At 52.4% G+C, this 15625-nt stretch overlaps 1 protein-coding gene across 6 annotated transcripts in view; it reads right to left on the bottom strand.

Annotated features, from left to right (window-relative positions):
• Positions 1-15625, bottom strand: part of TTC39A (tetratricopeptide repeat domain 39A) — a 53367-nt gene that overhangs the window by 21375 nt on the left and 16367 nt on the right. For 5 of the 6 annotated variants that reach the window (XM_007113811.3, XM_007113812.2, XM_024119989.3 and 2 more), the window contains exons 2-5: positions 11864-11968; positions 2372-2503; positions 1400-1476; positions 66-133 (exon numbers count right to left, since the gene is read on the bottom strand). In XM_007113811.3, the coding sequence (XP_007113873.1) occupies positions 66-133; positions 1400-1476; positions 2372-2503; positions 11864-11968 (382 nt within the window). The remainder of the gene's footprint in view (positions 1-65; positions 134-1399; positions 1477-2371; positions 2504-11863; positions 11969-15625) is intronic. The other variant, XM_055084633.1, reaches the window with a different exon arrangement.

Raw genomic sequence — 15625 nt, 5'->3', positions numbered from 1 at the left:
GGCTAAGACGTGGTGATCCATCTACTGAAACCCCCAGGCTGCTTATACAAGAAGAGGGTTCCTACCTGCAGGAAGGTCAGGGCTGCTCTCTGCAGCAGGCACTCTGCGTAGCAGACCTCAGCGTGGATTTCCACTGCAGGGAGAAAACCAAAGCCCTGCAGCCTCCTGGGACTCTTGGCAGGAGGCTTGGGCCAAATCCTCCTCATCCCATTTCCCACAAGGCAAAAGGAGCCTGAGTCAGCACCTGCCTGCCACCTCCCGAATCCCCATCACCAGGTTCCTTGGTGGCACGCACCATTGCCCTGAATTAGCTCACACCCCCAACCCCACCCCCGAGAACGTCAGCACAGGGCCCTGGGCCTTGTTCTCTTGTCCTCCGGGCGTCACTGTAGGTGCTGTGCACCAACACCCCTACAGTGCTGGGATGAATGGATAAACCCAGGGAAGCTGCAGGCTGCGGGAGTAAGGAAGGAGAACTAACACAGTCCGAGGAGTCAGGAAAGACTTCCAGAAGAAGACACCTGAGTTGGGCCATTTGAGTTGAACATGGGATGGAAGGATGAGGCAGGAAGAGCTTTCTCGGCAGAGGCCCAGGAAAGCCAAACAACTCAGGTGCCTGGGGGACAGATGAGCCACAGAAGGCTGAAATGTGGTGGAGCAGGGAGAGATTTAGGGGACAGGGAAAGATGAGGGGCAGAAGTCTGGCTGTAAAGGGTCTTAAACACTGGTGGAGGCTTGCAGATTTGGTCCTGTGGGCAGCAGGGAGCCATGGAAGGTAGGAAGGAGAGAGTGGCACCATCATAAGCACTGTTTCGCACTGGAACCTTCAAAGGGCTCTCGAGGTGGGGAGGGCCATTCGCCCCTGCACTAAAGGGCCCCAAATTGCTCATGATTGGCTGCTGCTGTCTCCAGGACTGCCACATGTGGTCACAGCACGAAGATGCCACATGGCTCTGGCGACCCAGACCTTCTCTTCCACGGCCCCCAGCTGTTTCATCTCAGTGTGTCAGCCTCTAGGACCACATTCCCCTCAGGAGCACGTGAGATCACTAAGATAATTAAACCAGTAAACCTAACTGCACACACAGTCCTAAGCCCACACTGGCCAGAAGAGCAAAGTGCACGGACCTTGGGACAGCATTTTCTTACCCAATTTCCAGCAGGTAATACCGGCAGGTAAGTGAGTCTCACCTGCTCCCCCGCCCTCACCCCACCCCCCCACCTGAGACCAGTCCTCAAAAGGCCCCAGGTCTGACCCATCTGTGTCCCAGTGTCTAGGGCAGGGCCCGGCCCCCTGGGTGACAACTGGGAGGACAGCTGCCCCTTCCCACCCCTTCCTGGGCCTCGAACCGGGCTGCCTGGCATCAGCAGAGTTGAGAGGACATCCCAGATGCCACACCTTCTGTGAACTGGTCCATAGTGGGGCGGTGCAACAGGCTGCTGAAGGAATCTGTTACAGAAGACTTCCTCCGGTGCCTGAAGAGGAAAACGGGGTCTCAGGTCATTCAGGGAGGGTGAGCGAAGGGCCCGGGCGTCTCCAACAGCATCTTCTGACCCTCCCGTAGGACTCCACACACTAAACTCCTGGCAACTCCCCCCAGTCCAGGCCTTCTCACACCCTTGCCCCTGCTGTTGCCTCTGCATGGAGCCCCCTCCCCTGCCCGCTCTACCCTGGCCAGTTCCTAGTCACCCTACAGGACCCAGCTCTGGCATCACCTCCTCCAGGATGCCTTTCCTGCTCCTCCAGCTGGACCCCCACGACCCCATGAGCCTCCCTGCATCGTGCTGGGATGTTATTGTCTGTGCCTGTCTCCCCAATCAGGCAGTTCAGGCGTCAGAGGGGCCGGGGTCTGATGATTCCCTGGCTGGCCAGTGCCCAGCACAGGGCCTGGCCTAGGGCAGGCAGGAGTGTGTCCCAGTGAATGACGACTCCACCTGTGCACGAACCCTGAGGGTCTATTCATTCACGCGTTCAGGCAGTTAACGTGTGCTGAACACAAACTATGCACCAGGTCCCATAACCGATGTCTTCATTCAGTCCCCACAACAACCCTGTCATCACACCCATTTCACAGATGAGGAAAGTTCAGACCAGAAAGGGGCTTGCCCAAGGTCAGCGAGTTATTACGTGACAGAGCCAGGATTTGTCTCCTCCCAATCCAGCCTGGCCCCTGGAAGCCCTCCGTGACTGGCTCAGACAACACAGCTCCTGAGGCAGTGCTAACAGGGACGGCTTTTAGCACTTGGGGACACCTTTTTTTAGGCAAAAGGAGTAGGACTAATAGTGGCATGTTAGGCACTGAGATAGGCCAAGGTGACAGAAGGATGGTCCTCACAACCCCTCATCCCTGTCCACACTCCCGGCCGCGACCTCTGACAGAGCGACTGGGCCTCCTTCAACATGTTGCCGGCAAGTAGGATGTCCTGGGGGTCAAAGGTCATCATGGCCTGCATCTCCAGGATGGTGGCATACGTCAGTGAGTGGTACATGCTCTCCTTGGTTCTGCCAGAGAGAAGGGACAAGAGAGCATAAACTCCTAGAACTCCAAGGTAGCTGACCCTGTGTCATCACCCACCGTCCCCTCCCCCATGCCACATGGGAGGAAACACAGGTCCAGAGAGGGGAATGGACTCGCCAAGGGCTGACCCTTCCATTGCTGCTCAGAAGGCCTCGGAACCCAGCTCCTCTTCTTCCTGCTGAGTGGCTCTAAGTGACTCTCCAAATCTGAGCCTCGGTTTCTCACCCATTCCATATGGACAGCAGCGACAAGGCTGCCGTGAGGACTCCGAAAGAGCTCAGCAGTGTGTTGGCCTGAGGCGGTACTCCCCTGCGCCAGGGCCTGCCTCTCACCTGCTGCCCCACCTACCGCAGGTCCTGTCTGTGGGGTCTCTTCTCTCCTCAAGCCCCACCTCGGGCTTGCCCATCCTTGTTCCCGGGACCTCACTGACCTCGCCACCTCCTGCCTCTCCCCACCCCATCATCTCATCCTGTTGCTCTCTGGTTGAGCCCTCCCGTGAATTCCACATCCCATGAGACAATGCTGGGGGCCCGAGGCGCCACACATCACAGGCCCTGCCCACCTCTCCAGCCCAGCCCTCTCATCACTTCTGCTTCTGACCCACCACCTGGTCACATTCAAGACTATACCACACTGAACCACACACACTCCCCTCGGGAAAAGCCCACATTTTCCCTCCTGCAGGCCTTTGTCCTTGCTGTTCCCTCAGCCTGAAATGCCCATCCCCTACCCCCGCATCCCCTGACCCATCTGTCAAGGCCCTCAAATGCCTCAAAGGCCACTGGGAATCCAGGGCTCCCTCCCAAAGGGAGCATGTGTCTATAACTGAGGCACAGGTCACACTGAACTTATATCAGCTGAGGCTCAGCTCTCTCCCAGACTGTGGGCACCTCAAGGACAGAGCTTGTGTGAGATTTATCTCTGACTCAGCACCAACGTGACAGGGCTGAGCGAGCCGGTCTCAGGAAGCCTCCCCGTCCTGTCTCCCAGCTCCGCCACAGCCCCAGACCTCGTATCTAAAGGGTGTTGGCAGGGAGAGGGGTGGCATTTAGTCTAACACATGCAGAGAGCAACAGGCAAGGAAGGATGGGACCAATGCCAGTCCCCCTCTGTACATGGGGAAGTCACAGTGTATCTGGGCCTTGATTTATGCTTCTGCAAAATGGGGACAATAATGCTGGCCCACCCGAGTCCATGTGGGTCTGGCTGGGGATTACCCTTGCCTGGCACACAGTAGATGCTGCAGCGATTTTTTGCTCCCTTCCCTACACCCCCTTATTAATTATTTTCCAAACTCCTCAGTCCCAGGCTTACGCTGGGAACTTCAGGTGAGAGAGAGATGACTAAGGTTTATAGACCATCTAGTCTATCGTAAGCCTTCACCCGTTCCTCATTCATAAAACACCTCTGTAAATTAAGTTGCTTTTTTACTTCTGGGGGATTCTCAGGTGATATTATCCTTGGAAGTCAAAGATTCATGAAGGAGACCAGTCCCGGCAGCTGTCGGACACCTCCCAGGTCTCTGCTAGAACTACTTATCTGAGGGCAGTGGCTTGTGGAAAGGAGGCCACAGTCTGCAGTGGGGATAGAACTCAGGCTTCAGAGTCTCTCAGACACACGTTGGAATCCTGGCCTCGCCAGTCACCAGCTGTGTGATCCTCGTAAGTCTTGTAGCCTCTCTGAGCCTCAGGCTTTTCCTCTGTAAAATGGATACAATAACCCTTCTCTCCCAGGACTTTGGGTGGCTTAAGTAGGGTGCCCAGGTCAGGGCCATAACACCGATGCTCAATGAATGTGAGTCTGAGTCCCTCTGTGTCCTGCCAGGGTCAAAGGTCATTGCCCTACATAAAAACTTTCTCCCTGAGGGAGGGTTTCCCGGGCAGCACACAGACCCACCTCCCAGATAATTCCCTTCCCCCAGGCCTCTCCAACTCTCACCCTCCTCACCCCCAGGTCCCAGGCCCGGGACTCAGCCCCACCTGCCCAGCCCAGTAGGAGGGAGAGCCCCGTCTGGGCAGCTGGCAGGCGAAGTGGAATTTCTAGTCTGAGGCCCAAGGCCCCGACAGGCACCTGCAGCTGGGAATCCTAGTCCCCCCACAGCCCATGAAGTGGAAGACCCCAACTCTGGTCTGGACTGGGATTCAGGGCACAGAGGTATAACAACGCCCCAGACCTCAGGCACCCCAAGTTTAGTCTGCACTCCACAAAGTCCTTGTTGTACATATGGCGACTAGACCCCTAGAAGCAACGAGCCCCTCACCTCTGAGCTAGACCCACCTCTAGGACATGATGCCCAATGGGGTCTCACCTGCCAGGCCTAGACCAGCTGTCAAGATGGGGAGGGCACTGGAAGAGCCATCGGAAGAGCAGGGTGTTGGGACCGGGGACTCCTTGGCCACCTGGAGGTCTGTTAAGCCCAGCGGCCTCCAGCCCTTCCCTCCTCTGCCAGTAGCCAGGGCTCAGGCCCTTGTCAGCTACTCCTCAGCCATCCTGTCCTCACCATCAGGATGACTGACTCTGACCCAAACCCCACTGCTCTTTCCTGGGGAACCCCCTGCAGTCGCAGCCTAAGGCCTTACTTCCCGAGGACCTCTCTGGGCGAGGATGCCCCCCTGCAGCCTGTCTCAGAGACAGACCCCCTGCCTCCAAGCCACTTTCCTTCACCCTCATGAAATCCCCCCACGCCTCTCAGTCCCACCTCACTGTCCTCCTCTCCAGCCCAACCACCTTCTGGGGGACTCATATCCCCAGTCCATCTTCCATCACCCTGCCCTCTCCCTTCTGGGACCTGCCCCAGCTCTCCCCACCCCAGCCAGGCTGACTATCTGTCTTCCTCAAATACACTAGACCCTTGTTCACTGCCAGGCCTTGGCACCGGCTGTTCCTTTGCCTGGAAATGCCCTCTCCATCTGGCTGACTCCTTCTCATCCAACCTCTCTCAACTTAAATGTCACTTCCTCCAGGAAGACTTCCAGGGCTGGCTTCACGGGTGTGAGATATGTGCAGTCACACAGGGCTCCATGCTTGGTTTAATGCTCTGCTGTCACCATCTTGAAACGCTTAATAATTTTTTTTTTTTTTTCGGTACACGGGCCTCTCACTGCTGTGGCCTCTCCCACTGCGGAGCACAGGCTCTGGACGCGCAGGCTCAGCGGCCATGGCTCACGGGCCCAGCCGCTCCGCGGCATGTGGGATCTTCCCAGACCGGGGCACGAACCCGTGTCCCCTGCATTGGCAGGCGGACTCTCAACCACTGCGCCACCAGGGAAGCCCCCTTAATAATTTTTGAACCAAGAATTCCACATTTTCACGTTGCAGTGCACCCCGGAAGGTATGTGGCTGGTCCTAAAGCCATTATTACTTGTTTCACTGGTGCCGTGAGGAACCCTGAGAACGGCCCACGCCCCACTCGGTACTGCAGCCCCAGCACCCGGCCCGCCGCCGGCCACACGAGGGCACTCCTGAGGTGCTGCTGAGTGAACCGGCCCCAGGCGCCCAACTACCCCATCCCATGGGTCACACCTTGACCTCCCCATCAGCCCACAGACCAGCTCTGCTTCTGCAGTCCTGCACGATACCACCCACCCTCCCGGCCACAGACTCCCCGCCTTCCGCCTGTGCGCTCTCTCTCATCACTCCCACTGCACCATCCCCCCACCTCCAGCCTGTCCTCTCTCCCTGACCCCCCAGCTGAGCTTCCTCATACCAGCCACTCTCTTGTCAAAACCCTCACTGCTGGCCTGCCAACTCCCACCGCCCTGGTGAGGAGCCGTGCGACTGCCTCCTTTCTCCGCAGCGCTGCCACTAAGCAAGGCAGGAGGAAGCCGCCAGCCACGCAGACAGGCACGCTCTGAGCGGGGGCCCCCAACCTCGGCCCATCATGCCACTCATAAACTTCTGCCCAGTCCCTGTCACCTCCCCAGCCCAGCACCAGCCTGGCCCCTTCCTCTCAGCAGGGGACTTTGCTTCCTCCCTCAGAGGAATCCCGGACAGTGCAGGGGCACACCACCCTCCCTCGGCCCCACACACCTGTTCTACCTCCTTCCCTCCCTCCTGGAAGAGGCGGCAGGTGTGAGGCCTTGTGCCAGGGAAACTCCACCTGCTTGAGATCCAAGATGGCCCAGGAGGCAAAGTGTGGGTTGTGGAGCTGAGTGGGGCTGGATGTGCATGCTACATCCAGATATGCATGCTGGATGGTCCTGCTGCTTAATAACCATGACCATTTTTTTCATCAAATGAGTAGTGTAGCTACCATGTTCCAGAGACAGTGCTCAGGGACACACACAGCGTGAAGTAAAATAAACTAGAAGCTACTCAAAGAAGTGAAAAAGGGAAAGCAAATGGTGTATATATGGTGACATATATACACCAATCTGTATAAAACAGATAACTAATAAGAACCTGCTGTAAAACAAACAAACACAACAAACAAAAAACAAAGTAGTATAACATGCAGGTTCTGGTGTTAGTTTGGGGACAAAAAAAGAAAGAAGTGAAAAAGGGAAAGCAGAAGCTGGGGGGTCGGGGGGGGAGGCTTGGAGAGCCCAGTTACTCCCCAAGGGCAAAGTGTGGGTGACAGTGAAACGAGACACCATGCGTGCCATGGGGAGCAGTGGATAACATTGACCCCCCAGCATCCTTCACAGCTTCAGTGGCTGCGAATGGGGAGAGGAGACCATTTTTAAGCAAGAATTATTTTATCTAGACCAGTGGTTCTTAACAGAGATGGGGAGGTATTTTTACTGAATCTGCCCACCCCTCCCCTGACAGCTGGCAATTTCTGGAAACATTATTTGGTTGTCACAAGAAGGGGCAGGGAGTGTGCTCATGACATCCACTGTTTGGGGAGGAAGCGCTTCAACTCAAAAGAAAGCAAAGACCCTTTTCTGGAATGGGGCAGGAGTCATGAAAAAGAGAGGTTACAGTGCCTCACGTGTGAGATGAAAGGTGGCCTCACAGGAAGCCTGTTCTCTCTGTGGTGCTTCCGTCAGGGCAGGCGTTGCCTCTCAGGGACCTGAGTTGCGGGACCCCTAGTAGAGGGCCCTCCTGAGGTGAGGGAAGGTGAGGCAGCCCCTCAGCGAGGAGGGGGCTGAGGGCAGGAGGAAGGCGTTGAGGGGGCAGTGGCAGAGAGGAGCCACTTCAGGACGGGCAGTGACCAGGAGGGAAGGGGAGCCGGGGAGCCTTCTGAAAGCACTGGGAGGGGAACCTGGATGTTCGGTGATGGGGCAAGAGGGGGCCTGGGCTGCCTCAGGCAGTGGCCCCACTCCTGAGCAGACCCGGCCCTGCCGTACCTCAAGCCGGATCCCCCCAGAGGGTGGGGATGAGGTGTGAGGACTGCTCGCGAAGGGACTATCGTACGACTCAGGACCACCAAGCCCTGGAGCTGCCCCGCTCAGAAGCTGGGCCACTGACCCCAGACAGGAGATCGATGGGTCAGTCAGGTCTAGAGAAACTGAACAGGCCTGGCTTGGGGCTTGGGGAAAGCCGTCCCCCTACCCCAGCACTTGCTTTCCCTGGGGACCTGGGGGAACCAGTTGTGGCAGAGGACAACCTAGAGCTGAAAAGAGGGGATCAGGCAAGCAGGCAGCAGACATGATTAGACCCCTGGCCCCTCACCCCTATCCCAGGCCCAGAACTCAGGCAGCCAGGGGCTCTCTGTCCAGATTGAGGAATGGAGGATTCTTCTCTGGAAAAGCTAACATCCGGGGCCGGCTCTCTGCCAGATCATCCAAAAGCTGATCCCACCAATTACAAGGCTTCTTGGCCCAGACTTTCCGGTTGGCCTTTGGGTGAATGTGCTCTTAAATATGACCAGACAGACAGCCAGGGACCATCGGGCATTTCAGGATAGCGCCCCCCACCCTATCATGAGGAGAGTACTCCCCCCATTACACAGAAAAAGGAAACCTGGAGAAAGCCAAGATTATGCAGGGAAAGAATAAAATATTTTTAAAAGAGATAATATTCTGCGATAATAGTAATAACAACAATAAATACTTATTAGAGGGCTTGCTACATGCCAGGTCCTATCCTCAGGACACTCATATTTTTAAATATACATATAAAGAACACAGTGCACTCATAAACAAAGAATAAGATGTTTTAGGAAAAAGAAGAACATTCAGAGAACACTGAAGAGTACTAGGGAATTAATCATATGATTACACACAAGAAAGAAAAGTCAGTGGATTTAATGATAAGGTTGAGGAACTCTCCCATAAATCAGAGGAAAAAAGATAAAGAAATGCGAGGGGGGTGGTGTGCGGATAAATATCTTAGAAGAGGACTGATCCAGGAAGTCCAATACCTGCCTTAAACAAAGCCCAGGAAAGGGAAACAGAACATGGAAGGATCATACGAGAGAATTTCCTAGAACTCAGTTTCCGAATAAAAAAATACAAAGGGGGCTTCCCCGTTGACGCAGTGGTTGGGAATCCACCTGCTAACCAGGGGACACAGGTTCGAGCCCTGGTCCAGGAAGAGCCCACATGTCACGGAGTAACTAAGCCCGTGCGCCACAACTACTGAGCCTGCACTCTAGGGCCCGCGAGCCACAACTACTGAGCCCGTGTGCTGCAACTACTGAAGCCCGCGCGCCTAGAGCCCGTGCTTGGCAACAAGAGAAGCCACTGCAATGAGAAGCCCGCACACCGTAATGAAGAGTAGCCCCCGCTCGCTGCAACTAGAGGAAGCCCGCGTGCAGCAACGAAGACCCAGCACAGCCAAAACAAACAAAGAAAAAAAAATGCCAAGTAAAAAGACCTACATTCTGGCATATAATTGTGAAATTTCAGATTTGCAGGAATAAAAGAGAAGATCCTAAACATCTCTGGAGAAGAAAAAAAGACCCCATGCCATGTAAGAAGAATTAGGATTCTCCCGGCTATGGTACATACCAGAAAACAGGGCAGAAAACAATGCCTTCAAAATTCTGAGGGGGAAAGATCATATTCATGCAACTCTCTCTTTGGAAATTTCTAGAGGACATGCTCTAGTAAAATGAGGGAGGATACAGATATGAGAGAGAAAAAGCCAGGCCAAGCAAACAGGAGAGAAGCAAAGGGGATTCCAGGAGCCGGCTGGAAGGTGGCCAGTAAACAGGCCTGTCCTCCAGGGGAGAGGTTTCCAGGAAAAAGAGGACTGAGGGCTTACCTGATATGTCTGAGTATTTACGGAAAACCTCATGACTTGATGGAGTAGTTATAAAGAGTTCAGGATAAACGTATAGCGAATCAGGCAAATGAAAAAAACAAGACAATTATTAACTCCAGAAAGAAAATGTAATCTTATAATGTAAGACTTGTCTCTGCAATGAGCATAATTACATAGTTATAATAATGAAAACACTGATTACTGATTTAGCCAGATATTGTGATATAATGATAGGAGGAGGGAAGGGAGGTGAGGCAGGGGTATAAGAAACTAAGCCCGTGCGCCACAACTACTGAGCCTGCACTCTAGGGCCCGCGAGCCACAACTACTGAGCCCGTGTGCTGCAACTACTGAAGCCCGCGCGCCTAGAGCCCGTGCTTGGCAACAAGAGAAGCCACTGCAATGAGAAGCCCGCACACCGTAATGAAGAGTAGCCCCCGCTCGCTGCAACTAGAGGAAGCCCGCGTGCAGCAACGAAGACCCAGCACAGCCAAAACAAACAAAGAAAAAAAAATGCCAAGTAAAAAGACCTACATTCTGGCATATAATTGTGAAATTTCAGATTTGCAGGAATAAAAGAGAAGATCCTAAACATCTCTGGAGAAGAAAAAAAGACCCCATGCCATGTAAGAAGAATTAGGATTCTCCCGGCTATGGTACATACCAGAAAACAGGGCAGAAAACAATGCCTTCAAAATTCTGAGGGGGAAAGATCATATTCATGCAACTCTCTCTTTGGAAATTTCTAGAGGACATGCTCTAGTAAAATGAGGGAGGATACAGATATGAGAGAGAAAAAGCCAGGCCAAGCAAACAGGAGAGAAGCAAAGGGGATTCCAGGAGCCGGCTGGAAGGTGGCCAGTAAACAGGCCTGTCCTCCAGGGGAGAGGTTTCCAGGAAAAAGAGGACTGAGGGCTTACCTGATATGTCTGAGTATTTACGGAAAACCTCATGACTTGATGGAGTAGTTATAAAGAGTTCAGGATAAACGTATAGCGAATCAGGCAAATGAAAAAAACAAGACAATTATTAACTCCAGAAAGAAAATGTAATCTTATAATGTAAGACTTGTCTCTGCAATGAGCATAATTACATAGTTATAATAATGAAAACACTGATTACTGATTTAGCCAGATATTGTGATATAATGATAGGAGGAGGGAAGGGAGGTGAGGCAGGGGTATAAGAAAGCTAAATTCTTGTCAACCATCAGGTGATGTGTAAAAGCAAAAAGTAACAAGAGCGAATTTTATGGTATGTGAATTATATCTCAACTTAATTCCAGTTTTTAAAAAATTGAAAAAAGTGGTAAGTAAAGAAAGAGCACTCTAAGGATATTACTTAGAAATAAGGCAGGGAATTCCCTGGTGGCACAGTGGTTAAGAATCTGCCTGCCAATGCAGGGGACCCGGGTTCAATCCCTGGTCAGGGAAGATCCCACGTACCACAGAGTAACTAAGCCCGTGTGCCACAACTACTGAGCCTGCGCTCTAGAGCCCGCAAGCCACAATTACTGAAGCCCACGCACCCTAGAGCCCATGCACCGCCAACTTCTGAAGCCTGCATGCTCTAGGGGCCGAGTGCCACAACCACTGAGCCCGCGTGCTGCAACTACTGAAGCCCACGTGCCTAGAGCCTGTGCTCCGTAACAAGAGAAGCCACCGCAATGAGAAGCCCGCACACCGCAACTAGAGAAAGCCTGCGCGCAATGCAGCCAAAAAAAGAAATAAGGCAGTCGACACTAGAAGAAATGGCTAAACGACTGTCATCATTGCCCTAAAGCCTTGGGTAAAAGCAACTCAAGGCTTCAGCGCTTTGGAGGAAAATAACAAAAAGGGGCTGTTTTAGAGCTGGATTCAGTGGGAACAAGAAATCAAAGTGGAAGAAGCTGCAAGACCTGAGGGGAAGGAAGTCACAGTGACCTTGGGGAGGGCCTGGCTGTTCCTGGCTGTGGAATGGGGACCCTGAGCCATTTTTATGGGATTCTCAGGGGTCATAGTGACCCAGAAGGCTGAAGGCATTGAGTTACACAGGGTTCCTCTCACATAAAACCTCTGGTTCTCCATCTGACATCCCCATCCCTACACTTACATGTGTGCGTACACACGCACACACACACACACACACACACACACACACACACACACACACCCCCTCCCTCCCTCCATCGCCAAGCTGAGCTTAAGCCTCACCTGGGCTTGAGGTAGCTGAGTGCTTCTGAGAACTGGTTGGTGAGGAAGAGGTCCAGGGCGGTCATGCACTGGTCCAGGGACTCATGGAGGCTGCTCACAGGAGTCCTGATGGGAGAGACACAGGCATGACCTGGGAGCTCTCAACAGCCTCAGTTGAGAGGCTCGACTGTCCTGGCTGCAACAGAGCCACACAAGGCCCACTCGAACTCCCTGGTGGTCCTTGGATGCCTGTCATGAGCTCCTCCAGGCTGCCCACTCTGTACTAAGACACAGGACAATTTGGACCTACCTCTAAGTGTTCCTAAAGGTGGGAGGGGGAGCAGAAGGGGGTGGTGTCATCTGAGATCGTGGGGAGGGGCTGAGGATGGGATGTGGTGGGTTGGTGAAAGGAAACCTCAGGAATAAATTTATCTGACCTCTCACAAGGGTAAAAGGAGTCTTTGGCCCTTCTGACCCATTGGACTTTTCTGCCCCCACTGGGGGGCACAGCCTACCCACTAAATCCCACTTCAGCTCTTTTCTTCCTCCTCCTTCTCTAGGCCTTCTCCTGGCCTCCTCAGGCCTGCACTCTAGAACCCCACAGGCGCTGTCACAATGGGCCATAGTGGGCAGCCACCCTGTAAGAGCTGCCCAGGGCCTTTTATATTCAAGGGCCACCTTCCCAATGGCACCTCCAGTACACCCGACCTCCTTCCAGTCCTTACACTTCTTGATAGCTCTTATCACGCTCTGACATATATATTTTTTTACTTATTTTTATGTTTACTGTCTGTCTCCCTCCACTAAAATATAAGCTTCCTGAGGGCAGGAATCTTTGTTTTGTTCACTGCTGTATCACCGGCACCTAGTATCTGGTACAAAATGGGCTTTTGATAAATATAGGTTAAGTCAGTGAATGAATGAATGGATGGATGGATGGAGAGTCTTGGGCTAGGAGAGCAAATCCCTGACCTTTCTGAGCCTCAGCTTCCCATCTGAAAGATGAGAGATGATCCCAAAAGTCCTGACTGATGGTCTTATGAATGTCTTTTCTCAAGGGGTCGCTATTAAGTAGAGAAGATTCTAAAAAGTGTCTCGATGATCTTACTGAAAGGAGATCCTTTTCCCCCAAAGTTAATAAAAGTTCTTTCTCCACCAGGTAAACTTCTACACCTATCTTAAGGCCCAGCTCTAATATCTCCTCCTCTGTGATGCATCAACAGAACTTCCCAGGCAAAATGAAACATGTTTTGGTCAAAACTGAACTCTTGTTTGTTCTCCCTAATCTGTTCTCCAGATTTGCCATCTCAATAAATAGTACCCCTAGACCAAGTTTCTCAAGTCAGAAATAGTCATCCTTGACACATCCTCCCCCTGGCCTCCGTCATCTACTCCATCAATAAGCCCTATCAATTCTACCTCCTGAACATCTCTTAATCCACTTCCTTCTACACCCAGTGCCCCCCAGTCCAGGCCACTACCATCTGTACCCACGTCTGATGGAAGACCCCTCCTCTACTCCTGTCCATTCCTAACTCTTCTCTCTCTCTGTTATCCCATTTGATTGTTTTCCATGCCTCTTCTCTCTCTTCTTTGCCATCTCGTTCACTCTCTGTTAGATTCTAAGTAATTTCTTTAGATCTTTCATTTTGCTAATTCTCTTTAAGTGGGTCTCATCTGCTACTTATCCTCTACTGAGTTTTTAATTTCAGTGATTTTATTTTTCATCTCAGAAATTCCACTTGGTTCTTTTTCAAATCTGCTTGGTCATTTTGGGCAGTATTTTGTTCCCTGCGTATTGTTGCAAGTCTATCTTTGATTTCTTTACACATTTTAAACACAATCAGCTATAATCAATATCTGATCACTCTAGGATCTTAGACTCTTAATTCTGCTATTTCTTGCTTCTGGTATCTATTTCTCACAGTGACTTGTTTCCTTGTGTGTTTTGTAATTTTACCATGAGGTCCTATTTGACTGATCCCAAAGGGATCTTGAAATGAGAATCCATTCCTCCAGAGAGGATTTTCATTTACTTCAGCCAGGTTCCCTGGGGTGCGACCACCCCCCAAGACCATTTATGTTACTTTTTTTAGTTTAGCATTTCCAGGACCACAGAGGTAGTGTATATTCAAACCTGAAATTTGTGTGAGGGCAGACCAACATGTATAATTGTCTAGGGAGCCTCTTTGCCCCCACAAGAACTGTCGTCTTCCTTTGTGGTGGGTGGGTGTTTTTTTCTAGTCAATGCCCCTATTTGCTGAGGATGCCCTTTGAAGGTGGCAGATTCACGTGAGGTGGTAGGGAGGCTAAGTTCCAACTCTTCACACTGTCGTTGGGTAGCCCCAAGTCCTTATTTCCCATTTCTTAAGTGTCATTAAAACTCAAGATTCTAGGTTTCTGGAATTTGTAAATACCCTCAGGTTGCTGTGGCTTCATCTTATTTACCAGCCTGATTTCAGCTCTCTCTTAATTCTTGGCTTGAGAGGATTGTTACTTCTGTGGGCACTCAGGAAGTATTTTAAAGGATGTATGTTGTAACTCATCCAGCCTCTAGGTAGTTTTTTTAAGGGATAATGTAGGAAGCATTATTCCCTTTACTCTGTCCCTCTCATAATTAGCCAAAATTATCTTTTTAAAACCGAAACCTGACCAAGTCACTTCTGGATTTGAAATCCTTCACTGTCTTACTCTTAGGATAAAGATCAAGTTCCTTTCCAGGGCCAAAATGGCCCCACTGGAAGCAGCCTCTGCCCCCCTCTTCATGAGGCAGGGACAGAGTCTTCCTTGGCACCCAGGACTTAGCCTAGTGAGCGGTGTTCATTCCATTGTCTCTGTTGCATGAATCAATGAAAAGGCAGTGAGTACCTACTGCCCCAGGCATTTAACTGGCGTGCTCTCCGTAAGCCCTCACAAAGCCTTGTGGAGTGGGGTTATTATCTCCACTGCAGATGAGGAGACTGAGGCACAGAAGAGAGGTGACTTGGCCAAGGTCACACGCCTAAGCGTGGGTTCTAACCCAAGTTTCTGCCCGAGCCAGTGCCCACCAGCTCAGCCCCAGGAAGTCAAGTCCATTGTCCTGGCTTCTGCCCATCTCTAAACAATTCCAGAGTCGAGAGCCTACCTCCCACTTCTGCGCACACCCCGCTCCCACCCCCACCTCCAACCCCTTCAAGAAAGAGGTTCCGCCTCCTTGGTCTACCTGGAGAGAAAGATGCACAGACAGATGGACAGACAGCACAGAGGCGCATAGTCCCTCCCCTGGCAGCCCCAGGACCACTTCCCCTTAACTGTCATGAGGTGGGTCTGCGGTGACCTCTCCAGACGGGCAGCTGCTTTGGGGCAGCCCTGGAGCTGATTTCTTCCCTGCCACAAATATCCACCCATCTCTGGCTCTGGGCCAGGCCTGGTGCTGGACTCTGGGGAAAGAAACTGGACCCGGACGTGCGCCTGCCCTTGAGGGCTACAGTGATGGCCAGAGCCATCAGGGCTGTGACCATGGGAGTCACTGGGGGCTGGGGAGGCCTGGAAGTGAGGGGGGTGCCGTCAAGGAAGCTTTCTGGATAAGATGGCCCTGAATTGAGGACAAGATGGAGAAGGAAGTCCCAGAAGAGGAAAAGAGTGTGAGCAAAGGGCTGGAGGCATGATACCATAGTGAGGAGGGGGCACAGGCCATCATGGGGCAGGTGGAGAAGACAGAGGCTCGGGAAGGCCTGTAAGTGGACGGGTGGGATGGGGGCACCCCAGCTGGCTGGGGAGCTCAGGCAGGCTGGGGACACTGGC

Source organism: Physeter macrocephalus, chromosome 4 (genome assembly GCF_002837175.3).
Source record: "Physeter macrocephalus isolate SW-GA chromosome 4, ASM283717v5, whole genome shotgun sequence".
Taxonomy (NCBI): Eukaryota; Metazoa; Chordata; class Mammalia; order Artiodactyla; family Physeteridae; genus Physeter; species Physeter macrocephalus.
Note: the sequence above shows the minus strand (reverse complement) of the source record. Positions and strands in the feature narration are given on the sequence as shown.